The sequence below is a fragment of the Triturus cristatus genome, chromosome 1_1 (assembly GCF_964204655.1).
Source record: "Triturus cristatus chromosome 1_1, aTriCri1.1, whole genome shotgun sequence".
NCBI lineage: Eukaryota > Metazoa > Chordata > Amphibia > Caudata > Salamandridae > Triturus > Triturus cristatus.
Window position 1 is genome coordinate 105,774,636 of NC_140579.1, and position 27,007 is coordinate 105,801,642.

General features: G+C 43.3%; 1 protein-coding gene across 6 annotated transcripts in view; it reads right to left on the minus strand.

Annotated features, from left to right (window-relative positions):
* The window catches only part of LOC146869661 (polymeric immunoglobulin receptor-like), a 264,598-nt gene that overhangs the window by 50,446 nt on the left and 187,145 nt on the right, over positions 1 to 27,007 (minus strand). For all 6 annotated transcript variants that reach the window (XM_085609666.1, XM_085609677.1, XM_085609621.1 and 3 more), the window contains 2 exons: positions 23,182 to 23,511; positions 20,569 to 20,895 (listed from right to left, as the gene is read on the minus strand). In XM_085609666.1, the coding sequence (XP_085465792.1) occupies positions 20,569 to 20,895; positions 23,182 to 23,511 (657 nt within the window). The remainder of the gene's footprint in view (positions 1 to 20,568; positions 20,896 to 23,181; positions 23,512 to 27,007) is intronic.

Genomic DNA, 27,007 nt, shown 5'->3' on the forward strand with positions numbered 1-27,007 from the left:
CCCTGGTGAGGGGTTTGATTTGGAGTAATTCATCGTCTGACATCGCTAAAATCGGCCATGTTGCTCCTGGTCTACCTAGTGGACTGAGCCTGGTAATGTGATTGTGATGTTTTAGGGCTCCTTTCAACCAGAGATTATGCTCCTGGTATGTGAGTGGAATTTCAACATTCTCGAAGGAAATATATTCCTCATGTGGTTTATCTTCTTTATAGAAGTGAAACACTTTTGTTACTGGATTTGATTCTGGGAATACTATCCATGAATAGAATACCTCTGTCTGTGCCTCTATCACGAAAGCTGTTCTACCACCTCTTGGTGTTAGACCGTGTTTTATACGTTTTAGAGTGATGGCTCTCCCTAAATTTGGATGGATGTTTATAACACCCTCATTGGTTTCATTTAACCTGGAAGATTAAAAGCTGTTACGGTCAGTCGCAGCCTCACCGGTCATGGTATTATTATCCCCATTTTGGAACATTGTTTTTGAAAAATGTAGAACAAGTTTCAAGAAAACAAAGATAAGGTGCACAACATTTTGGAACCCTGTATCCTTCAACGTTGAACAAACCAAACAGCTAATACATAGGATTTTCGTCCTACTCAGCTATGGCGGATATTAACCCTACCCACTTCAGACGTCTTATGGAGTATTATGAGTAGGGGTCTCTGAGAAAAGCACAAATGATTTACTTCAGTATCTGGCGTTAAATTATTGCCTTACCAAACAAGTTGGGCGCCATGTAGTGTAGTTCCTATTTCCCTTATAGGCTCTGCGCATTGGAATAATATACACTATAGTTGTGGCATAGGAATGAGGTCAGTATGCCTCTATCGAGTACATTAAACTTAATTATTTTGTGTGCCAGCTAACTCAGAGGCCACTAGAAACTCCTTGAATAAACAAGAAGGAAGTAGTTTCTGGCAACCGCATAAACATGACAACTTTGTTTCCCTTTAGAATCGGAACATGTCTCAGAATCATGGAAACAACAGATAACAGTTTCACTCAGTCAATCGTGCATGCTTAGTTTCTTCAGAGTTACACAGAAATAGATAGACGGGCGTTTCAAGAAAAAGGATTTACTGAACAGTCTTTTGTACATTGTACCTCCAAATTTTTGCCCCATCTGTTATTGCTGACTTTATAACTATGTGTCCTTCATCCCTGCTAACCCTTTTAACATGGTTGAATAGCATAACTCTAATTAGCACATTTAACATTACCTATAAGTCCCTAGTATATGGCACAAGGTGTACCCAGGGCATGTAAATTAAATTCTATTTGTGGATGGCAACACATATTGTGTCATTCACTATAGTGGCAATGTAAAAAAGGCTTCAGGCCTCCCATTGTAGTATGAGTGGGTAGTTTAAAAATTGCAATTTGTCCTATCAAAGTAAAACTTTTTGACTTTTTCAAATATTATTAAGTCACCTGTAAGTAGGCATTATAACCCATAAGGCAGCGTGCATGTTATTTAAGAGTGGGACATGTAGAAAGTTCATGTAAAATAATGTCTTTACAATGACCAGCTCCTAAAAAGATATTTTCACTGTAGCGAGATTGGCTGTTCCATAGAGAAACAGCGTGATACACTATTAAATAAGGCTACATTTGCCTAAGATACACTGTTGTGTATAGATTTAGATTCCGTATATAGGTATCCCGATTTATGCCCTTATATAGGTACAATTCATATTGCTCGTATTTAGGCATAGAAAATCCAGCCCTTATTTAGGCATTGTCCATGCTAACCAAATGCAGGCATGGTCTCCTACATCCGTCAATCCACGTCACAACAAGTTCTTGGAAAACCAGACTCTTAAGCCTTTAGGAATTTCCCTTGCTTGGATATTGATTTCTCCAAGAACTCATTTATTATGCATGAACATCTATTCCTTAGTGGTTCATTCATGACGTTCCGATGCCTGACTTTTATGTCAATACAGGCATTCCTAAACACCTTCAAGGTATAAATATACCTGCACTTGCCCTGGCAAGACTACCTACTTGCTGTTCGCCACGGCAAGTTTGGAAGGAGATCGAGTTCCAGCCTGATGCACTGACCAAACGCTGTCATCCTCCTCGCAGAGAATCCAGCTCCAGTGTTTCTGACTCCCCTTGTGGGGTGTTAGATATCGAGTTCCGGAAAGAGATTCCAACCTCGCACATGTTAGGGTATGGAGCAGACTAGAACTTAGAGAAACTTTTGGCAACTCTTGGCAAAACTAAACTATAGCTAGCTATACTTTAGAAAACAGCACCTACTTCTTACCTTGTACTACACTTAGGTTAGGTACACTGGGGTAGAACTATTTAGAAGCATCAGATGAGTATTCACATTTTAGCCTGTGTTATTTATGTATGTATTTTAATTAATATATGTCATAGCTACAAACCATGCTATTGCAGTATTATTTTATCTTACTGCTAACTCTGTACATATTGTGCTTCGTAGCCTGTCTTACGATTGTAGCAGTTCATATCTCTTGCACAAGAAATAAGACTGCTCAATAAACCCTTTTTATTGAAACGCCCATCTCTCTATTTCTATGCAACTCTGTAGAAACAAAGCATGCACAATTGACTGAGTGAAACTGTTATCTATTGTTTCTACAGTTCTGAGATTTTTCCGACTCTAAGGGAAACAAAGTTGTCATGTTTATGCAGTTGTCAGAAGCTAATCCCTTCTTGTTTATTCGAGAAGTTTCTACTGACCTCTGAGTTAGCTGGCACAGACAAGTAATTAAGTTTAATGTACTCGATAGAGACATACTGACCTCAGTCCTATGTCAAAACTATAGTGTATAATATTCCAATGCGCAGAGCCTATCAGGGATATAGGAACTACACTACAACACCTAGAAAACATCATTCAAGAACTCTTTGGAATATTTATTTAAGCCGAATTTACTGGTGAAGTCGAATGTTTAATAAATATTAAGGAAAGGTTACTTTTAGAAAGTTACATATTCCCTGTGTAAACTCTCTGGATGCTAATTTGCATTTTCCTCTAGCTCCAGTCCTTTATGGTCTTGAGCTCTGAATGAGGTGTGAAAACTGCTTTCAGTGCAGAGACAAAGGCTTGGGTGTAGGGAGGTATTGGCGTTCCTCTAGAATGATAACCTTTGGGGCAGTGCTAAGAGACTTGATCTACTTCAAAGGGTCCTACCTTGTCAAAGGTGGATGCCAGATGAAACCTGGACAATACCCTTACTTTGTTCCCCCAATGAGGCAGACAATAGTCCATGAGGAGGGGATGCCCCCAGAACTGGTTTGAAGTAACCACCGAAGTGTCATTTCTCATTTCCCTGGCCACACCTCTTAGGTGGGCATACAGGCTCTGCACTAGTGGAGAAAAGTTGCACCATTTGGATAAGTGTTTGCAGAAGGGCACACAAGAGATGTCGAGAAAATAGGAGGGTAACCCCAGGGAACTTTTACTCCATTAGAGCCAGGAGTGACCCTCCACTCACAAGCTGGTACCAGGAATAAATGTGCCCTCCTGAGTGCCCTTTTCAGAATAGTACTGGACTTGAGGAAGTTTAGAACAGCACTGATAATGCTGGTGGAGACCTGAGGGAAACCCTGAAGGATTGAACCTGTTCCCTCTTCCACCTAGGACAAATAAGTAGACTCCAAGGGTCATGATGCTGACCTCCTTTTCTAGCTACAGGTAAGCCTAAAATTGAGGAGGCTTTTCCCTAAGATTCCCAGCTGATCAGTTCCATCTGTGCCTGACCTGGGACCTGTTAGTGGCCTCTGCTAGAGTGAGTCCTGACCCTCAAGTGCTGTTCATGTGGTCCTGATACCACTGGCTGTCTCTGACTGTTTGTCTTCTACCACCCTTGAAAATCTTGGAACTGAAAACATTTTTGCCTACAAAAGTCTCATAAGTACTGGGACAAGCCTGCCAAGCTGATCTGACCAAGGTGTGTTGCAGCTTTACTGAAGATTCAGGTTTCCCTCACTATGACCTTTTTTGCAAATCCACAGTGGGACTTCACAGACACTTTGTCTGGACTCATGGAGTCCTTTTTGACTACAGCCTGCCACCTTGTCCAGCTGGAGAAACACAAGCTCCAAAAAAGGGAATGAATTCAAAAGAAGAAATCTTGTCTGGGTGAAGGCACCAAAAGTGTCTGACCGAAGTGGGATCTTTCCTGAGCACAAAACATGCACTTCACCTGCTCGAGGATTTACAATAAAAAAAAAAACCAGCATCATGGCACAGTGTTCGTCGGCTATCTGACCACTTGAAACCCTCTCTGCCGACTCCCTGCTGCCAGGTCTCACTGAAGGTGTTGGAATTCCATTATTGAGACTAAGCACCAAGGTACATCCTCAAACCAGGTTGAACCTGGTCCTTGTAGCTAACCTACGATCCACGATCCATCAAGGTTGACCTCAATTTTGCCGTTAGGTTCCGGTCTACTGCAACCAGTTGCCAGAGGTTGGCACTTAACGTTTTTGGTGCCATTTTTATTTAAATCATACTTCTGTTCCCCTCATGGAATTTGTTTTATTTTTATGCTATTTTCCGTATTAAAATTTCTAATTTGTTTTGGGATTTTTTTCGTGTTGAATTCCAACTTTATTACTGTTTTAGTACTGCATAAATACGTTAAAAATTGCCTTTTATTAGGATTATGCCTATTTCCTAACACGATTAGTCACCCCCATTAACTAATAACCCATTTTCTTAAAGCACCTCTCTTCTGGCGTGCCGAGGTGCACAATGAGTGCAGAGCTTACAGAAATGCCTTGTTGACGAGCGTTTGCGCTCATCTGAACAAACTTTCCCTGTGCTCCCAGGTTGATGTAGCTGAGACTTGAGGAGCTAGTCAGCCTTCATGGTTCCTCCTAGGAGTGTGGTTCTTGATAGCTGTGTGGGAGCATTGTGTTCATAGGTTATTAGCACTGAGAGGAGGCTAAACATTTTTGTAAACGTAAATGTTTATCATGGCTTTCTGTTTTCTATGCTATAATTTACATTCATTATATAAATTCTGTGATGAGAAAAAGGGGTGAACTGGTGTAAGAAATCGGGTATTAGTTGAGAGATGTGGAAGCCCCACTCAACTAATAAACATAGTCTTTCTCAGAACCACAAAATTAAAAAATTTCAAAAACAGAGTAAATGTTAATAAATGAAATGACACCAAAACAACAAAAATCAAATCAGTATGGAGGTATTGTTTTTTTAAAGGTTTTAGGTGAAAAAAGTGCCAAAGAACATAAAGTGCCATTCAGGTTTACCTTGTCGCACCAGACTGGGGAAAAGTCACAAGTTCTGGCAGACTGCCATGGAGTGCAGGTGGGATAAAGGAATCAAGTTTGTCCTGCTGAAGAGTTACCTTCTCAAGTTGGCACGAAGAGTGTTGTTCACCCCTTGTTGGTGTGAGCAGCAAGTCAGGCATCCTGGATGATGGCTGCTGTAGAGTGAAGAGACAATCCTTGCCGGACATTCACACTAGCAATCGATGAGGGATGTCACTGTTGGTGCCAAGAACAGGTCTGGCTGAAACTTTCACATTGGCAGTTGTAGTGACAGTTTGCTGTTGGTTCAAGGCGGGTCGCATGGAGGTTTGCAGTGGCGGTCATTACAGGCGGTCGATTCACCATGAGAAGAGGTCACTTCACCATCACAGCAAGCCCAAAGCCCAACACTTTGGTATCTTCACTTTTCTTTTAAAGAGTAACATATTCTGATGCCAGCTAACTGTCCAGGGCTGGGAGAGGTACCTCTTGGGGATTAGGACTCACTCCAGCAGTAGCCAGCAGAAGGTCCCAGTGCAGACCCGGACATGTCCAATTGGTGCTGGGCAGCTGCATGGAGGCGTCTGAAAGCTTGTTGTGTCCCTGTACCACAGGAGGACAGATTACTGACCATTGTAGTCATTTGTGTGGAGCCTGTGTTCAAGGTAAGCAGGTGTTTTGAAGGTCCAACCTTTACACCTGGTGCCAGCCTTTGTGTGGGGTATTCCTTGGCCTACCCCCAAAATTGGTTCTGGTCAGTTATCCCCCCCCCCCCCCGGTCCTGATTGAAATTTGTCCAGGGGTCAAAAAGCAAGGGCAGAATTGATGTCGGGTTCCTTTTTGTTTGCTGCTGGCAAGGCCCATTGAAGTTCAATTATGGCAGGGTACAGCTCCTCTCCTGCTGTCGTCAGGAAGACCCATTCTCCTCACACAAGGGCCTTCTTTGATCCCATGTCTAGAAGGAACTCAAAACTGTCAACCGGGGACCAATTCATAGTCATGTAACCCAGGACACTGGCAGGAAGGCACAGTTGGTTTGGGGAGAAAAATACTAACTTTCCGAAGGTGCCATTTTCAAAATTGTTACTTAAAAACAAACTTTACTATTAAAGAGGATTTTAAATTACATTCATTTGAGTGGGAACAGCATGTCACTATCTAGTCCCAATCTGAAGTTAGCACTTATTAAGTGTAATAAGGTAACCCAGTGTCAGTCTAGGGGAGAGATAGGCCTTACACCAGTGAAAAATTACTTTTAGGAAATGGTCATTGTCAGGACATGTAAAACATAAACATACATGTCCTACCATGCACACTGCAGTAAGAGCATTTGGGCATACCTTAGGGGTGACCTATAAGTACTAAAAAGGAAGGTTTAGTCCTGGCAGAAGGTCTATCTTGCCAGGTCAACATGGCATTTTAAAACTGCATTACAGACTGCATTACAGACTGCAGTGACAGGCCTGGAACAAGGGTTTCAATGATTCTTCAGTGGGTGGCACAATCAGTGCTGATGCCCACTAGTAGCATTTAATTTACAGGTCCTGAGCACAAGTAGTAACATTTACTAGGGACTTACAAGAAAATTAAATGTACTAGTTAGGTATAGTCCAATATGACCTTGTTTCAAGGTGAGAGTTAAAGCACTTTGGCACTATTTAGAGAGGGTAAAGTGCTAACAAAAACAAGTTCTGCAAAGTAAGGGAGGGGACGCAAAACATTTGGTGGAATACCATGCTAAAGATTGCAGGCATAACAGAGATTGTTTGCTGCCAGGCAAACATGAACTTCTTCAAAGGTGGGTAGGGGTGCCCCTGGTAACCTTTTCCGTATTACTTATGAGGGGCCAAGAGTCACCCCATCCACAGCCTAGTGCCAGGCATAAATGTTACACCCCAGGCACCTTCTTCAGAATGCCACTGGACCTGCGGAAGGCAAAAGAAGGACTGCACCTGCTGTTGAGGCCTTTGAGGAAAACCCTAAGGGTTGGACCTGCTCCAACCTGAGCCCATGACAAAAACATGGACTCCAAGGATAAGTAGATGAACCTCCGGTTAAGCCTCAGAGACTCAAAAGCTGAAAGAAGCCCATCTTCCTGCAAAGGCCAGCTGACCAATTTTAACTGTACCTGCCTGGACCCTGCTGGTGACTTCCACTTGATTGCAACCCCCCACAAATGCTGTTCCTGTGGTCCTGGAACCCTTGACTGGTGTCAGAGTGTACTCCTCCAGCCTAACCCTCAGAAAGAGGATTTAGAAACGATTTGGCAACTTTCATTTAAGAGAACCGACATAGGACCTACCTCCCAGCTAACCTGCCAGGGGTATTGAACTTTTCACAGCCACATCGAATGATGACAAATTGTTCATCAGCATCAGCTTGAAGTCTTATTTTACTGAGTGAAAATGGAGCTCCAGAGAAATATCTATGCCACCTATGACTTTACCAGAACCAAAGTCAACCAACAATGGATCGATGTTGAGGCCATTTCTCACGGGAGTTGTGAACCTCTACTGGGAGCTTCCCATCTTCGTTGATGACTACACCGCGACCTCGTCCTCCTGCAACCCATTGCCTGCTAGTCCCGCTTCAGCAGCCTTTGACAACCCATCAATGTCTGGGACTGTTTCTAAGAAGAGAAGTTAAATCTGTGAATGGGACACACCCAGTCCCTGCATCTGGCCAAAGATCGATCATAGTTGGCCCTAAACTTTGCCCAAGTCTAGTACGACCAGCAGCTCATGGTTGGTGCTTTGTGCGTTTTGGCACTATTTTTATATAGTGTTCCCCTAATTAGATTTTGATCATTTTGGTGTCATTGTGTTCATTAAATTATTCCCAATTTTTATGAATTGGGATTTTAACATATGGCGTTTTCAACTTTTTACCTGTTTTGGTACTTCTAAATGCTTTACACATTTTTATAAGTTAAGCCTGTCTGCTTTGTGCCATAGCTACCAGGGGTTGAGTTCAGGTTTAAATTACTGAAACCTTTACTAAACCTATCAAGAATTGTGCGAGTATTACTTGTGTTGAATGTTAGAACTGGGGCTCTCTAGTTGGTAGAGTTATGTACCTTCGTCCAAGTAGGGAATCTTACTTCTAGTCAGGGTAAGGGGGATACACACTTTAGATAACCCCTGCTCACCCCCTTGATAGCTTAGCACGAGCAGACAGGCTAATCGCAAAGACAATGTGTAAAGTATTTGTACTCCAAACACACAGTAATACAGTGAAGACACCACAAAAGGACACCACAGCAGTTTAGAAAAATAAAGTATCTTCATCTAAACTCAAAAGACCAAAACAACAAAAATCCAACATACAGGTAGTAAAATACGACTTTACAACAGTTATTTAAAAAAATAGAACTTGTACAAAACAAATAGTTCCAGCTGGAGCTATTATGACAATGAGAAAGCAATAAATCCAAAGTACTGCACCGACCACGAGGTGCGCGGCATAGGGCATGGAGTCACACAGACCTCCAAACAAAAAGTACCTTGGAAAACGAAGTCTATGAGCCAATGATTCCTGAAAAAATCCCGACTCAATGGATAGCTTCTCCATCCATTTAGTGTCATACTTGGAGATATCGTCCGTTTTTGCTTCTGCTAATATTGCATAAAAACTACGTATTGTACAGTCCCCCCCTTACTTATTTTGTTCAATATTGCATTATTCCCAAATCCAGCGGGCCCCCCTTTCTTAGTATTCAAAAAACTCCTGATTTGAAGATATTTAAAAAAGCTTCTGACATCCAGTTGATACTTAATGATTAAATCCGCAAACTGCACTACTCCCTCTTGATCCATCAGGTCCCCTATCTGCCCTATCCCTTTGCTCGCCCATTCTGCCATAACATTATCCGCAAAAATCAATTCCGGGAATGACCTATTCGAGTATATCTATTGAGTCTACCCATTCCAAATGTTTTCATAAATGCAGTCCAGATCTTAATAACTGCACTAACTGTCTCAAACCTAGTCCTCTTGTAGTATGAGAAGTCAATACAATTCAGGAGACAGTTTACAGCTTCTTTACCAAAAACCACTGCATATACATCCGTGGAGCTATTAGTGTCCCAGCGGTCGTGCCCCCCCCCCCCCAATTAGGCCCTGCATATATTGTAGCGTTGCAGTCCAATAATACAATCTAAAATCCGGTGCCTCCCACCCTCCCTTTCTCTAGAAAGAGAAATAAGTTTATAAGCCCTCCGTGTTTTCCCCTGAGCCCATATAAATCTATTCAAAATTAGCTGTAATGCATGGAACCACCTAGTCTCAAAGTACAGAGGAATAGATCTAAAAAAATAAAGAAATTTCGGCAAAATTACCATTTTTATTATATTGGTGCACCCAACCAAAGATAAGTGAAGATTGTTCATTCGTTCCAAATCTAGTCGTACTGTCGCCATGAGAGGGGTCATATTCTACTCCACCACATTCTCCACCTCCGCGGAAAGCTGAACGCCAAGATATACTGCCGACTTAACAACTCGGTTATCATTACAGTGTGTATACGCCTTATTAACAATCTGTGTCTTAGTGCTGTTGAGTTTATACCCTGACAGCTGCCCGAAGCGGAAGGCTTCGTGTTCCACCTCCCTAATGGCCTTCGATGGACTAGACGTTATGATGGCTACATCGTCCGCATGGGCCAAAATTTTGCACACTCTGCCGTTAATCACAACTGCAGGTATCTTAACATTGGCCTCTAGGTTACGTAGGAATGGGTCCATAAAAAGGGCGAATACTAATGGGGATGACGGGCACCCCTGTCTAGTCCCTCTGCTTATCCTGAGTATTGAAGAATACCCTCTATTGACCCTTATCCTAGCTATAGGATCTCTATATAATGTCTGAATTGCTCGTATGTATCCCTCCCCTATATCAAACCGTCCTTTGTTCAGCTCCACTTCAGGCCCAGCACTACAAAACAATATATGCTTTGTACTATACTCCTGCTAGAATTGCACAATGGGGGGGCACCAAGGGGACGAGTTGCCCAAGATGCAATTCCTTAGGAGCAGATATCATTCATATATTTGCATCTTGCCCTCAGCTATATACATTAAGTCGGGATCTGGAAATTTTTTTAGCTACATATTTAGGTATCCAAGTTTTGCTTACACCGACTTTGGTGTTACTTGGGGTTAGTACAGATCCAGCGTTTCCACATCGTGAATTTCTGTTTATAGCAATGGTAGTGTATAGATTAATGATTGCCAGGGCTTGGCTGGATATAAGACCCCCGGACATGCATCAGTGGCTGGCAAGCTTATTGTCTGCCTATAATTTGGTAAAAGCAATTTATGCACGCAAAGGTAAAAAGAAGAGGCAATTTGGGCTGAAAATCTGGGAGCCTATAAGGATATGGAAGGAGGGAATGGTGTCAGTTTAAGGATTTTTTCTTTTTTATATTTTAACTTTCTCCTTGTTATACCTGTATATATACTCATTTTACTCTTTTGTTATGTTCCTTCTGGTTATGAAGTAATGACCAAAAAATACCAATGTTGTATGATCAATGTGTTACAAAGTAATGTCAATATTAATTGAGCTAATATTGTATATAGGATTATTTCAATGCAATATACTGGATAATGCTGTGATAATGATGCACTAATGATGGAATATAAGTAAAATTTCAAAAACCAATACAAAAAATTCAAAAAGGAAAACGAAGTCTATGACGATGAATGGCGAAGTGGAGGTGGGGCGTTGGTGCTGAGGACAAGTCCGGGTCCTTGGCTGCAACGTTGGAGGGGAGGTGTCGTGTCTGCGAGGAGGCAACATGTCGAATCTAGGAAATGGTAAGTCAGTTTTGTTGGCGGTGAAGCTTTGGTTCCGGTGAGGCGATGCAAAGTCAGCGAGATCGTGGAGTCACCCTTGGTGGCTATCACCACCGCGATAACTGGATGCAGGCGCTGGCAGTGACAATGTCGGTGTGAGCGCTGGCATTGGGAAGGCTGATAACTATAGGCATCAAAGGGCATCAGAGCTGCAGTGCAGGCAGGGTGGTGCATTGTGCACTTCATGAGCGGTGCCCCTGGCCTCAGTGCAGGTCGCGGCATCTCTGTGGCATTGCTTATGTTGTCGGAAATTGTTTTTCTTGCTTCTTGTAGGGTTCTTCCAGCTCCCAACAGCAGGAACAACCTTCAGGGGCCCAAAACTGGAACAGGCACCACCTGGCAGGTCAGAACTCTCAGCACTATATTTCAGAGGAGCTGGGGTTGAAGTCTTTGGAACCCAATAGGATGCCTGCCACCCTAGCGGTGCTGAGACCGGCCGCCAAGGGTACGGCGGTCCCACACCGCCAATTAGGATGTGACCGCCACCCTGGGGGTTGCATCCCGCTTCTCTAACATTGCAGCGGGTGCTGCTGTAAGCAGCACCCGCTGTAATGCCAAAGAGGCATACTGTGCATTGTCATGCACAACATGACAAGCACCGCGCAGTGCCTGCCACCTTGAGCATGGATATGTAGGGGGGTACCATAGGTACCCCCCATGTGCAGCCCTCCACCTCCCCACCCCCGGGGGCCCACAACAGGCCCCCAAAGCAATTCCTGCCTGCCGATACCGCCATGGAAAGGCCTAAACCACTGGGCATCATAATATGGATGGCGGTGCCTGAGTTCTGCCCGGCCGGCAATCATAACGATTGCGGACCGGTGGAAAAGATACCATCCGCCTTGGTACCCCCCGCCATGGTAATATGGTGGGAGGTAAATGTGGTTGTGATGGCGGGCGGATTGCCACCGCCACCCGCCATCATAATCAACCTCTCTGTGTCCCTGAAACTTCAAAACAGGGGAGATTCTTCTTCAAGCAGCTTTGTTTCTCAGAAAAGTTCTAGTCTTTGTCCTTTCCTTGGCAGAAGCAGAACCTGCAGGCCAACCCCACACAGCACAGAGCAAAGTGGCAGTACTCCTTCTCACAGATCTCTAGCTCTTCCCCTTGGCAAAAGTTCCTCTTGAGTCCAAAAGTTATATAAAGTTCTGAGTTTTAAGTTCCATGTTAGACCTGGTGCCATTGGTGTGAGTCTCCCTTCCATTTTTTACTGATTGCCTCCTCTGTTTATGATATGTTTTGCTGGTTTAGATGCTTTGGGCACTCTGCCACTGATATTCAGTGCCACAGTGCAAGTGCACCCCATGTTAAATTGATGTACTGAATTAGTGACTCCATGATTGGCTTATTTGATTTACTTGTCAGACCTTAGTAGAGTGCACCATGTGTGCCCAGGGCCTGTAAATCAAATGCTGCTGGTGGGCTTGCAGCACTGGTTGTGCCACCCACAGAAGCAGCCTGTATAGTGTGTCTCAGGCCTGCCATTGCAGAGCCTGAGTGCAGTCTAGTACTGCCATTTCGATTTGGTAAGTGCACCCACTTACCATTCCCCAAACCTTCCCTTTTCTACATATCAGACACCCCTAAGGTAGGACCAAGGGCAGGGTGCATTGTATGTAAAATGCATGACATGCCCTGATGTGTGTGGCATGTCCTGATAGTGAATTACAGCCATTTTAGTTTTTCACTATTGCAAGGCTACCTGTCCCCATAGGCCAGAATGGGCAGTATGATTATAACATATTATAATCCCAACTGACCTGGGGAACATGGTAAAAATTCGAATTTAGTATGCCTGAACTCAGAATGATAAAATACATCTTTTAGTGAAGTTGGCTTTAACATTCTGTGTTTGAAAATAAAGTGGGTATTTTCTTACCTAACCATCCAGCCAGCTTCTGCTGGCGTGTGTATTGTATGTCTGGTTTGCAAGTGACAGGGGCTGGGGAGACTCCAGGAGACAGGGTGAGTCAGCACAGGGCTGAATAGACCTTTCTGCATGTAGAGTGGCGGGAGGAGTAGCACCTGGGTCTGAATAGAGCTGTGCCTACCTTCCACAATCCTGGCTCCACCTCCTGTGGTGTGTCTGAGGACCCTGGCCCACACTGAAAAAAAGGAAGAAGCTGTACACTGGCAGAATGCACCCAGAACTGATTTGAACTAGGTATAGGACCCTCTGCCTTCAGAGGACAAAGGATTTTGCAGTATAAATATTGGGGCCCAGACCCCAGGATTTTAGATCACTTCTGGAACAACAAGACAAACCTTTGCCAAGGAGAAGAACCAAGGAAACTGCAGGAGTTTGGACTGCCCCCCTGCCAGTGTGCTGTGCTGTTGGGTTGGGCTGCAGTGGTGCCTTCATTGCCAAAGAAAGGAGAAGAAACTTTTAAAGAATTTTCATCATCTTGCAGAATATTTCTCCAAAGACTTGAACTTGTTCTTGCCCCCTGCTGAAGTCTCAGGGACAAAAGACTTCACTACCAGCACCCCTCTGAATTTCCTTGCTGGGAATTTTGTCTGCAGAAGCCTGCGTGTCGCGGGGAGCTAGAAGCGCGATTCATCAAGAAGAAGCGCGTCGCAGTCGCAGCTGTTGCCGTCGCATCGCCGGAGAAGCGTGTCGCTGCCGCAGAGGTCGCCATCGCATCACCAGAGAAGGTGCCTTCGTCGCAGCTGTTTACCGATGCATCACCAGAGAAGCGTGTCGACACCGTACGGGTCGCCATCACATCACCGGAGAAGCGTGTCACAGGGCCTGTCGTGGCTCCAAAGTTACAGAGTTTGCCATACAGCCACAGAGCGTGTACGCATCGTCTTCACGTTGTCGCATCACATCAAGGGCACCATCTTATCACATCGCACCGGATTGTCGCACTGCATCGGGCGCCATATTCCCACATCGTAACCGTAACGCAGTGTGAGAATCAACGCATCACCTCCTCTCCGGTAAGGAACAAGACGCATCCCCTACTCTGCGCAAGCATTGAGAAGCGACGCATCGCCTCCCCCGAAGCAAGGAACCAACGCATCACCCTCCCTGCAAACCTTTAGTTTGTTTTGCGTTACACACCCAAGGTACTTTTGTGAGAAACGTGTTGCATTTATCATCAACTTGAACTAAGTTACTTCTACCACCTTTAAGTCTATTTTTGGGTACAGTATTGTGGATTTTTGTCATTTGTCGTCTTGTGTTAAGTCTATATAAAGAATATTTATTTTTATAAAACCTGTGTGGTGTCCTTCTGTAGTGTTTTCACTGCATTACTGTATGTGTTCACAAATGCTTAACACACTGCCTCTGAGATAAGCCTGTCTGCTCATGCCAAGCTACCAAGGGGGTGAGCAGGGGTTATTCAGGAGTGTAATCCCCTTTCCCTGATTTAGAAGCAAGGGTCCCTATTTGGTAAAAGGTACCTACCTCTGCCAACTAGAGACCCCCAGTTCTTACAGTCCACTACTTATACCCATTTTGTTTTGTTCTTATATGTGCCAGGGTCTCCGAGCCTAGTCCAAACCAGTTCTGACCTCACTGGTTCTGTATGACCACAGGGGGTGGAGACAGCATTGTGCAACGGAGACAGGGACTATTCAGGTGCAAGGAAAACTCAACCCACTATTCTAAACGCAGCCAAGGCCTATTGACCTCAGCTCTGAGTCATCCAGGAAGGGCCAGGCTCACTTCAACCCCCCAGTGGCTGTCTACAGTGAATGTACATCCCCAGCCCCTGTCACTCCAAAACCAGACTGTCAATTCACAAAACAGCAGAAGCTCACAGAATGTTTAAACAAGAAAATGTCTACTTTCTAAAAGTGGCATTTTTCAAACACACAATTTTAAAGCAATCTTCACTATTTATTTATTTTGTATTTATTTATCTCACTTGTAAAGCGCACTATCACCTAGCAGGCATCCTGGCGCTGACAAACACGAGTGCACAAATTGTGGGTAAACCCCGAGGAGCTAGCAACAAACTAGATATTGGGGAATAGCCAGGTTTTTAATCTCTTCCTGAAAGGGAGAAGATCCCTGACTTGTCTCAGTTCCAGCGGAAACTCGTTCCATAATCTGACAGCTGATACACCGAAGGCTCTGCCACCTGATTTGACTTTCTTGACTCTCTGTATTTTCACCAGTCTAGCTGAGGAGGAACGCAAGCATCTCCCTGGAATGTACCATTCAAACTTTCTCTGCATGGAGACGGGCCCGATCTCATGCAGGGCCTTAAACACCAAGCAGAGAGATTTAAACTGGATTCTTTGTCTAATTGGAAGCCAATGCATCTCTGCCATAGCCAGTGAGGATGATGCATCTCTAGGTCAGCCTAATACTAACTTGGCCGCTGTTGACTGAATCCGCTGAAGTCTATCGAAAAGATATTTCGGGGACCCAAGTAGCAGCGCATTATAGTTATCTAATCTGCTTAGTATAGTACTTTGTACTACTAGCGCTCGCGCCTGGGAAGGCATTAAGGGAAAGATCTTTTGCAGAGTTCGAATAATGGCGAAACAACTTCCCACTGTTTGGTTAACCTGAGCCTCCAACGTTAGTTTGGTATTAAACATAACGCCCAGGTTCCGAACCTTCTTCACCGGTCGTAATGCGGTAGGTGAATCTAAAGGCCAAAAGTTAACAGGCAGCACCGAAGGAACCTTCCCGACTGAATAATAAAGGACCTCGGTCTTTCCAGCATTGAATTGCAAAGAGTTGCCCCACAACCAGTGAGCCATGGCCCGCAAACAGCTATGAAACACTTCCAAAGAAGTCGACTGAACTCCCTCTAAGGAGCGAATCAGTTGCGTGTCATCGGCATAATTTACTACATTAATATTATGCGCCCTAATGACAGTGATCAGGGGTAATATGTAAATATTAAAAAGAATAGGGCTAATTGCAGAACCCTGAGGTACCCCATGAGTGATGTTAGTAAAGGCAGATTGATAAGGAGGAAGGGCCACAGCTTGACTCCTTTCTGAAAGAAAGGATTGAAAACAACTCAGAGCTAGGCCAGTCACCCCGACCTCCCTCAGCCTCCTCAACAGGATGACATGGTTGACCGTGTCGAATGCGGCAGACAGGTCAAGCAGAATAAGAACTGCTGCCTGCCCTCTGTCTGCACGCATCTAAAAGATGTGTTATTAAATTCTGAGTTCCGAGAGCCTAACTCCATTTCCCTATCTTGTCACAATGGGAAGTTATATTTATAAAATGTTACAAAGTAACTCACATGCTAGCCTATGGGACAGATACCCTTTCAATAGTGAAAAATGAAATACGTAGTCTTTCACTATCAGGAGATGTCACACATACCAGTGCATGTCCTACCTTTCACATACACTACGCCCTGCCAATAGGGGTACAGTGGTACTACCATAGGTGTGCTTTACATATAGGAAAAGGGAAGGGTAGGGCCTGGCAAGTGGGTGCACTTTCCAGATCGACATGCAGTTCAAAACTGTGCGCAGACGCTACAGTGGCTATTTATGTGGGTGGTACAATCAGTGCTGCAGACCCACTAGTAGCATTTGATGTACAGGCCCTATGCACACTCGGTACAGGGACTTACCAGTAAATCAAATATGCCCATCATGTATAACCAATTTTGATAACAATATGTACAGGGAGCACTTGCACTTTGCACTTATCAGTAGCAAAGTGCCCAAAGCATCTAAGCCAGCATAAATGAAATCCAGCACAGCATCAAAAATACAGGAGGTAGAGGCAAACAGTTAGGGGAAACCACACAAAGGATGCCAAGTCAAACAATGAACCACCGTCCACCCCAGCTAACAATCCACTTTCTCCAAACTCCTTACTAATTTTTCCAAACTTTTGGCTCGTAGAACTCATCACCATTATACCCTTGCACCTGCCATTATGTAGCAGCTCGCAATGTTCCTAAACGATGTTGGGGAACCCAATTCGCAAAGAAAGAAAGGTGTTAAACTATGTGAATCATATTTAATTGCAAATCGTGATTGATCATTTCAGAATTACGGTAGCTGCATGCACTATAATATAACTTAGGTATTTAAGGCAGAAGGGTGTTTGAAAGACTTCTTGAACCAGGGGCGACTCCTCCATCAGAGCAGAGAAGCATCGCCTCAACTAAAATCCCCCCCAAAGCCCTACAGATGAAACATTAAATTGTAATTTATTACCATTTTATTTTTCATGCCCTGTCCTGAGCAGAGTATCAGGATGGGGCGGGGCCACTGCTGAGTGACAGCGACAGGGAGGAGGGTGGGCCGTCTGTCCACTGTTTAAAGCATGCATGTCTTTTTGGCTGGCCCTCTTGCGATGGCCAGCTACACATGTGCACTTTAAACACCTCTATCCCAGCTGCCTTAAGACAGTTGGGTTAGAGCAAGCTAAAACCTCCAGAGCACTGTGGAGTGCCGAGTGAGGCAACTCCCACCAATCCTGGCACTGCTCTCATGCTGATGAGAACAACGCCAGGATTGGCCAAGGGAGTTGCTGCATCCAGTTCCTTCAAAAGAGGAGGTCCAGACCGGAGGACATCGTGTTCGTGTAAGGTAAGTGTTTTTTAAAAATATATTACTTGCGCACATTTTTTAAATATATTTTTTGCGCCTTCTCCTCCCCATAGGTGCCAGGAGTGACTGACTTAAACGAACAGTTAACTAAGGACAAGTTGTTGAAGTGTAAACAGATGCATACCAAGTGTCCCTTAAAAACTGGAGGAACAGTGCAGAGAAAAGGTCAATGTTGTTCTTTAGAGACATTTTTTTCAGAAGGATTCAAGGAAAGAATGAGAAAGTTTCAGGGCTCGTGAGTGAACTGAGGGGATTAACAAACACATGTGAATTTGGGGTACTGTACGACCACTTTATCAGGGACCAGCTAGTTAGATCCACCAACAATTCATGGATATAAAAATAGTTATTGCCCCTTTGTGTGAAAGTGAAGAGAATTAGAAAGAATATTGATCACATGGCAAATTGCCTCAAGGAAATGAAAATTACAGCACAATATTAAAAATCTTAAGAAGAGTGAAGAGGTAACCTGATTCACGTTCATATTTCACCCTGATAAATAGCAACTTATTCCAGAAAACGTTTGGAGTAATGTTGTTGAACCTCTGGACGTTAAACTTCTTAGTAGGAAATGGTCCAGGCGTGTATTTCCTTCAAAGGATGATCCACCACTGGAAAAATATCTATAGCTGACCAGGGACCTAACTTACTGGGATGGAGGCATCAGAAAAAAGTGGGTAAAAAACTAGATGCCAAACGTTGAGCAAAATCTTTTCGTGAAGAGATCTTTCAAGGACGAAGTGTGCAAAGAATATCCCCAGCTTTTCTCAGAAGAATTCGGAATCTCTACCAAGTTCCAACATAAAATTAAAGTAAAAACAAAGGTAGTGCCAGTTGCGCTTGAGGCACAGCTGATTCCACATTTAATGAATGATCTCAAGAAGCTTGTGACACAAGGTCTCATGCAGCCTGCACAGAGCTAAGAATAGTTGGTACCAATAGTTATGGCCACAAAGGCTGGAGAGAAAGGTATTCACCTCCGTGTAGAGTTGAGGGATTTGAATTTGAGCATTTGGATCTGCAGTTATCTCCACCTCAGAATCAATGAAACGCTAAGATGGATTGGAGACTCTAGCTTCTATGGTGTTAATGACTTATCAGCCTACAATTATTGGAGCTGGTCCTGATTCTAAGTGCCTATCATCCTCAAGTACCCCATCTGTCACACACTGCAGGGTGCCATTCGGCTTTGCATCTGCATTCCAAAGGGTTGTGCAGCAGATTCTGAGAAGCTCAGAGGCCACCATAATAAGACCCTGTTAAAAAGACAGAACATTACTCTGGGATCTGTGTAAGTATGGTAGTTCCTCTGGCACAGCATAATTCATGGCTTCAGCAAAGATGTCCTGGGCAGGGAGCACAGTGGGAACTGGGTAGACAGACCATAAGCTGCTCATAGAGATCTTGTTGCTTTGTCAGTCTACTAGCAAACCGTCATATTCCATGTGTCAGCCACCAGCCCTGGCCGTTGAGATTCCATCATTTTAAGTGGAAGGATGACCTAGAGAGAACATAGGCAGTGGGTAGAAAATACCTTTAGAGAACAGCACAGCTTCAGGGAAGATGTGCCTGTGTCGTGCTCCCACCAGAGCTCCCCTCGTTTGGCACAAGGTCGCTTTGACTACATGGGCTACGGGTAGATTTTGGAAGGACTCCATGCGATGAGGAGGGACAATTCAGGCAAGTCTTCCCCGATGAGTGGACCAGCTTAGAACTGCCCAGTTGGATGGTATGGGGCGTCACCACAGAGTGACCTTATGGCAGTCCTATTGCAGGGTCGCTCCCTGTTTCGAACACATACAATGGGTTCTGACCTTTACATGGGGTATGCTGGATGGATGCTTTGGCACTTTAAATGACTCATTTTGTGAGTTGTGTAGCTTTGGGAGTGCAATATCTCTCGGCTATTTTCATTTCATTTCAGCTTTATGTCACGGAGCCTTTGAGATATATTTTGTTTTCAAACATTATTCCAGACAGAAAATGGCTCTTATATATATGCGATTTATAACATCAGCTGCAAACATTTTGGAGAAAAAAAAGCTAGATGGAATTTTAGAATTTAAGGCACAAAGTAACAGAAAACGATACTTGTAAATCGGCCTTCCCAATTTGGCAAGGTTTAGTGGCATATCATCAAGGACCGGCGATAATTATCACTACGCGCACTTAGCGCTAGGATAATTATCGCCGGGTAAAGTGGAGTTTTATCGCTGAGATAGTGTGCTATTAGCAATGCTTATCTCAAAAGAGATAAAATTCCTAGCGCTAACTGCAAAACATGAGATTATCGCTGGAAATTCAGCAAGAATCTCACAAAGTTTGGCGATAGCTTGATGATAGGGCAAGGCAAACTTAGCCATGATATCCACCTTACATAGGGTATCATGGCTAAGCCAGTCTTGAAGCAGGCATAAGGAGAGTAGCGATAACAGAGGTTATCGCTACTTTTCTTGCCGCTATGCTTCTTAGCGTGAGGCTTGATAATAGGAGAAATGTCGCTTAGCGAAATTTCTCCCGTTATTCTGGGGAGGAACGCCCACTTTGCATCTCATTAGAGATGCAAAGCTGGGCGTTAAGGGAAAGGGCGAAGAAACATGGGATTCACACGTTAGCGTGTCCTTGCTAATAGAGCATTAAAATTATCGCCGCTTTTTGTCCGAAAACGGACGCAAAAGCGTCAATAGTTTTTTAACGCCTCGTTGATGATATGCCCCTTAGTTTATAATATATTAGCTAACCACTGCACATTTCCTCAGTTATGCATGTATTTGATTAGAATATCTCTCCCCTTATGTGTCTGACCCCACCCCACTTCACCCGCCCACTCACTTTAGTACCTCTTGGAAAGTTCACCCCTCGCCAGCGGACAATTCTTACTGCTGATGGAAATGGGTCTTACCACGGGTGATTTGAACCTGCACCGTGAACCTCTGCTCCTTCGTATCAGCGACAAAGGAACACCAGTACCAACCGGCATCGGCCTCAGTCAGCTGGTTCATGAGGATGGTCAGGGTGCCATTTGTTGGGTTGTCAAACAGAGCGAGACGTCCTTCCATGTTAGGTTTAACGAAGCCGTTGTTGGCGATCAGTTGTGTGCAGCCGTGATCTCTCCACTTGCACCAGTACATGACGGAGTACTTCATCCGTGGGTCGTAGTGACACTCGGCTGCTATTGAGCCGCCCAGTGGTGCAGTCAGTATGTTGCGCACCAGTGGCATTGCTGTCTCTGGGGGAGAGTGAAGCCGGTGATTTTATTAGGGGATCATAAATGCAAAAATAATACTAATATTTTCTGCTGAGCGTAATAAATTATGCCTATTTATAACATTTTACAAGAAAATTCATTCCATTATTGGTTTGTCCACTGGTCATGCCCCTTGTGTTTATGTTGACTTGGAAGATCTCACAGGCAATACATGGCCCTGCAGCATTACTTTATATACACGAACAGAGACAATCTGGGGCATATTTACAATGTCTGGCGCATCTCTGCAAATCAGCAGGGATGCGCCAGAACAGATGTGACACTCAAGTCCCCCCTTGCACCACCTCAGATGCATCGCATTTACAATGCGGCCCACCGTGGCGCAAGGATAGGCAGGTGCGTGTCCGATCTTGTGGCGTAAGGGCAGCGCATTGGTGGAGTTGCGTCGCAAGCATGAGGCAACTCCAGCAATGCACAGGGGCCACCCATACCTAACGTGGTGCACCACTCCATACGTCTGCTTCAAGCAGGCGTAAGGTTTTGTCGCAGGGACCTCGGAAAAGTGACTCAGTGAAATCTTGTAGATTTCACTGCGTCACTTTTATAAGGCGTTCCTGCGACGGAACGCCAATCCTGCGATGGAGCGCCCACATGAAAACTAACGCAGGTTTCATGTGGCGCAGGGCTTTACAACGTGACGCATCTCCCTAGATGCGTCACGTAGTAAATAAGGCGCAATGTGGCGCAAGGTTTAAGCCCACACTGCATCACAGTAGTGACGCAACGGCGCCGTAAATGTGTTACAAGGGGCTTGTAAATCTGCCCCTCTCTGTCTTAGTCTTAATCTTAAACAGTATAAAACTAAGGAGCAGATTTAATTGTAACGGTAACAAATGTTGCCCTGCTGTGTTTTGTTGTATGGAAGGGAGGGAGCAGAACAGCAACATATGTACTGTTTCTCTTTTCCCTTTGCACTGGCGCATTTTTGGCTGCCTTGCGCCAAAGCAACTACCCTTGCTCCAAATTGTAAGTGTATGTGTGTGATGTCAAGCATAGGGTTTTTACAAAAAGAGTACCATTCCAAGTACAAAATACTTTCCTTAGGCATAGTTTGACTATTTTGCACTTTGTATGTGTTCTGTCTGTATAGTGCAGAATACATGAAAATTTGAAGAGGTTTTGTGAAAAGAAACCTTTTTTCATTCTTTACGCCTTACTAGAAGAGGTATTGATTTTTAGCACAGAGTTTTTTCTACCTTTTTAGTAAATAGGGCTACATGGCAAAATCCATGGGTGGTTGCATGAGTACCCGGTTACCACGCATAGTAAGCCTGTTAATACAATGGAGCACAAAGTAGCACTAACTCTACATTATGTTACTTTAAAGTAACTTTGGAACTCAAATCAGTATTTGCAATGGAAAATTCATACCAAAACAACACTTGCAGCAATTTCCATGATTTTTTGTGATGTAAACACAGCACACATTTGTTATTAACATGCCCCTCATTGATGAGATATGACTTGTGTAACTATACCTAGATATGCGTCATATATTCATTCTACTATGCTATAACATACATATATAAATATATATGTAATTACTATAAACACACTGAGTTTCTTATAATTCTCTACTATTTTAACTGTGGAGGATACTGAATGGCACACTTTGTGTTATAGAGTCACAAATATGTAATACTTTGAATACAACTATAACATTTGTAAATGCACCATTATCTTCCTATAGTGTTTTGTTTTGAAATATATATTTATACATTCTTCCACCATTTATTGTGCATTGTAGTCATGAACTAGTTGCATCAACCAAAATTTGTCTGTTTTGGAAGCATTTTCAGGGGTCTTATTTTTACATGACATAATAGTTGTGACAGAGTTTTTCAATGCTTGCTCACAAGTAGATTTTCTTGTCTTGTAGCCACGCCATGGAACTCCTGCACAACATAGTGTTCTGAAAGCTATTTCTGATTCTTTTGTCCAGCCCTTGAGTAAATTTCCAGTATTGTGCCCCTCTCTAGTTTGTCTCTCACTGTGGTGCTTACTGACCCACTATTTCTACAAGGATTTCTACTGGTAAAACTTAAATAGAGCATTCACATTACTTTGAATATGGAGGCAAGCAGTCGAATATATATATGTATGTATATATATATATATAATATGTATATTATATATATATATATATATATATATATATATATATATATACACGCACGCACACACACATGTGCATGATAAACATCATAGCTTTCATCCTCAAAATTGGAATCACCATGTCACTCTCACCTTCAGAAATGTGCAGGTTGAAATCTGTTGAGTCTCCGTACTCCCCATATTTTCCAGTTCCACACGTGTAATGTCCAGTGTCGCCTTTCTCCAGATGAATAATGTGGACCACAAAGGTTTTGAGGGAGGCTTCGTAACTCAACATGACTCTTCCCTTGTAGTTCTGGTCTACCTGCCATGTGCTGTCAATGATGTTCTTGCACCCAGTTGTGTCGAGTTTACACAGGTATTTCCTTGAAGCAGCATGCACTTCATCATACGGGCAGGATATGGACACTTCACCTCTGACCTGGCCGTATAAAAGTTCAGCCTCCTCAGGAACAATGGAATCTGGCAATGCATGAGGCATATACATGGTTACAAAACAACCTGCAACACGCATACAAATACTGTGTCATTCCATAAACTTAGTACGGTTTGGGGCATTCGCCGTCTTCCCAAAGACAGCAATTTCTTGTCACTGCAATGGCAGAAATGTCAATGTGCTTCTTTACAAACAGAGTGACTGTTGTCTGACGTGTGTTTTTCAGCTTTAGCACTAAATGTGGTAAACTTTTAATTCATCATTTACTTCACATGCCAGGCATCTTGTGCTGCACTGTACAATACTGTACGATATATACATATATCTATCTATATCTATATATCTCTCTCTCTTTCTCTCTCTACATATATATATTACCTACTGGCGGTTGCCAGTAGGTAGTTATAGTTAGGACCTATCATCCAAAGGAAATCCGCAACATTCTATTTAGAATAACTTTGGCGCCGGTTGACGAATCTTCGCAAAATCTTCAAAACTCGAGGCCCGCTCTGGTCCGCTCCTATTCTGGAAGTCTCGGGGTGATTCGTCAAGCGGGGGCCAAGAAAAAAGGGAGGTCCCAAAACGTGTTTTCCCCCATGCAATTTTCCATATGGACCGTTAGTCGCAGCTACAGCCCGAACTGCTGAACGGAATTACACCAAATTTGGCAGAAAGGTAGACCTTGGTTCACACTTGTGCCTTTTGGTTAAATGGTGTAAATCAGTTCAGTGGTTTCTTAGATATTATAGGGAAAAAAGATAGATATATCTGGGTGGAGCCTAACCACTGATCTCATCGTGAGATCTGATTGGCTGTCAGCACTTCATCCAAGAAGTGTTGGCAGCCATCTTTGGACAAATATACATGATAGCACCTCATTAAAAAGCATTGCAGTTAATAGAAGGTTTTAAGACTTCAGTTACATTATAAATCATTTGTTGGTGGTACCATACTCATTTTAGGAATTGTGGTGTATTCTAAGGTGATTTTACCATGTGAAAAAGCATTCTGCTGGGATATCATGAATCATGTTTGAGAGAAAACTATTTTCTCATGCTTTTCCCACAGGGGTTTGGAAGGTGATCTATAAGCTAAACTGAGAGCATATTTTCTGTAAATTCACATTATCTTTCTCAGTCATGTGAGAATGTAGTCTGACATTCTCAGTAAAACATGTACATCCAACAAGGGCAGAGACTGTCAGTTGATTCCTTTGTGTTCTACCGCAGCTTCCCAGAGTGTTCTAAAGAACAACTAGAGCGTTAACAGTACTACTTATGAAAAACGTATGGCACACCTGAAGCCATCTTGATTGGAATAAAGTGGTAAATCTTAAAACATTTAATTTAAAAAGGAACAAAATGAGGGCGTTCAGTTTGCCATAGAAAGTATGATTAGTGCTGCAGAATGAAAAATTAGGGCACTTCTCAAATCCCCTTCTATTTCATTAAAAAATTCTGACATGCACACTGAATCATGCACTTTAAATACCAGCAGCAGACTTCCCTGGTGAGCAGTAGCTTTACTACAGTGATCTAATAAGCAACTAGAGTGCTAACATTCTTGTTTTTTTGGCAAATGTGTGACACATCTGAATGCCTTCTTGATGGAATCAAAGTAAAAAACTGAAAGTATTTCCTAGTGAGGAGACTGTAGTAAATGAGGACATTAGGAAACTTCATAACAAATAAGTCTCCCATGATGGCCACCAAGGACAAAAGAGCTCAAATGCAGCACAAATATCACCCAGATGTAGCCCAAGTATAGCCCAATGACAGAATGTCCCAGAGTGTTCTTAAGAACAACTAGAGCACTAACAGTCTTACTTATGACAAAAGTATGGCACACCTGAAGCCATCTTGATTGGAATAAAGTGGTAACACTTAAAACATTTAATTTGCAAAGGAACCAAATGAGGGGGTTCATTTTGCCATAGAAATTATGATTAGTGCTGCAGAAAGAAAAATTAGGGCACATTTTGACTTCTCAAATCCTCTTCTATTTCATGAAAAAATTCTGACATGCAGACTGAAACATGCACTTTGAATACCAGCAGCAGACTTTCCTGGTGAGCAGTAGCTTTACTACAGTGATCTAATGAGCAACTAGAGTACTAACATTCAGAATTTATGGCAAATGTGTGACACATCTGATTTTCTCAGGAACTACTGAACGGATTTACACAATTTAACCAAAAGGCACGAGTGTGAACCAAGGGCTACCTTTTTGCCACATTTGGTGTAATTCCGTTCAGCAGTTCGGGCTGTAGCTGTGATTAAAGGTTCCTATGGAAAATTGCATGTGGAAAACACTTTTTGGGACCCCCCTTTTTTCTCGGCCCCCGCTTGACAAATCCCCCCAAGACTTTCAGAATAGGAGTGGACCGGAGCGCCCCGCCAGTTTTGAAAATTTCGTGAAGATTCGTCAACCGGCGCCAAAGTTATTCCAAATAGAATGTTGTGGATTTCCTATGGATACTCGGTCCTAACTATAACTACCTACTGACGACCGCCAGTAGGTAATATATATATTTATATATATATTTCATCATTTTCTTCACATGGCCAGGCATATTGTGCTGCACTATACCAACCCGTGCGATATATATTTATGCTGTTTCAACTGCTCTATTTGTTGCTGTAATAAGCATTTGCAGAATAGGATGTCTTGACTGACTTTTTGTGTTGACGAGACAAGACTTGGTTCAGGATTATTTGAAGTGCAATTTTTATGCAGGAGTTCAATATAATACCCTGTGGGGACTTTAGTAGCGATATTTTTGATAATGATTTAGTTAGCATCCTAGAGGCCGAGAACACCGGGGCGTTAAAGGTACCATCTTTTCGTGGATGGAATGGGGACTCAGTTATTGAATAGATATTTGTGTCAAGAGCCCTAACACAGCATCACATGAAGAGTGAAATTCTTGTTTTCAATTATGGTTAGAGCACTCCTATAGCTGTCGAGTTCTCACTCTCTTGCAATTACCAGTCATCAGCTTGAGGCAATAGACTGTCCACTGCCTCAACACAACGGCTTAAAGCTGGCCTGGATCTTGCTGAACTGATGTCAATTTTTGGCTACCAATATTAAAACTAATCAAAATCTGTTTCTAACATGTTTATCTGATGTTTTGAATCAGAATGAAAGCAAACATGCAAATTATGAAGTTATATATTAACATCAAAACTGCCTTATTAAGGCCCCAAATGCAAAAAAAAACAAATGATGGACGGAATGCTGAACAATGCAAATATTCACCCCCAGGCACAAAGATCTGGCTTTCACCTCGCCACCCCAGTTTGGACCCAGCCATATGCAAATCAGTCTTGACTCTGCTCCTCATGGGAACAGTCCAGACCGAACTGCCAAGCCAGTTCCTCCTTGGACCGGAAACAAACATCCGAGGACCATATTTTGTGGTATCACCCCTCATCAGCCAGGCTAGGTTGAATGCAGTGGCTTAGTGAGCATGGGACCCACATCTGGGCATACCCTTCACACTTAGGGTGACAAAACAGA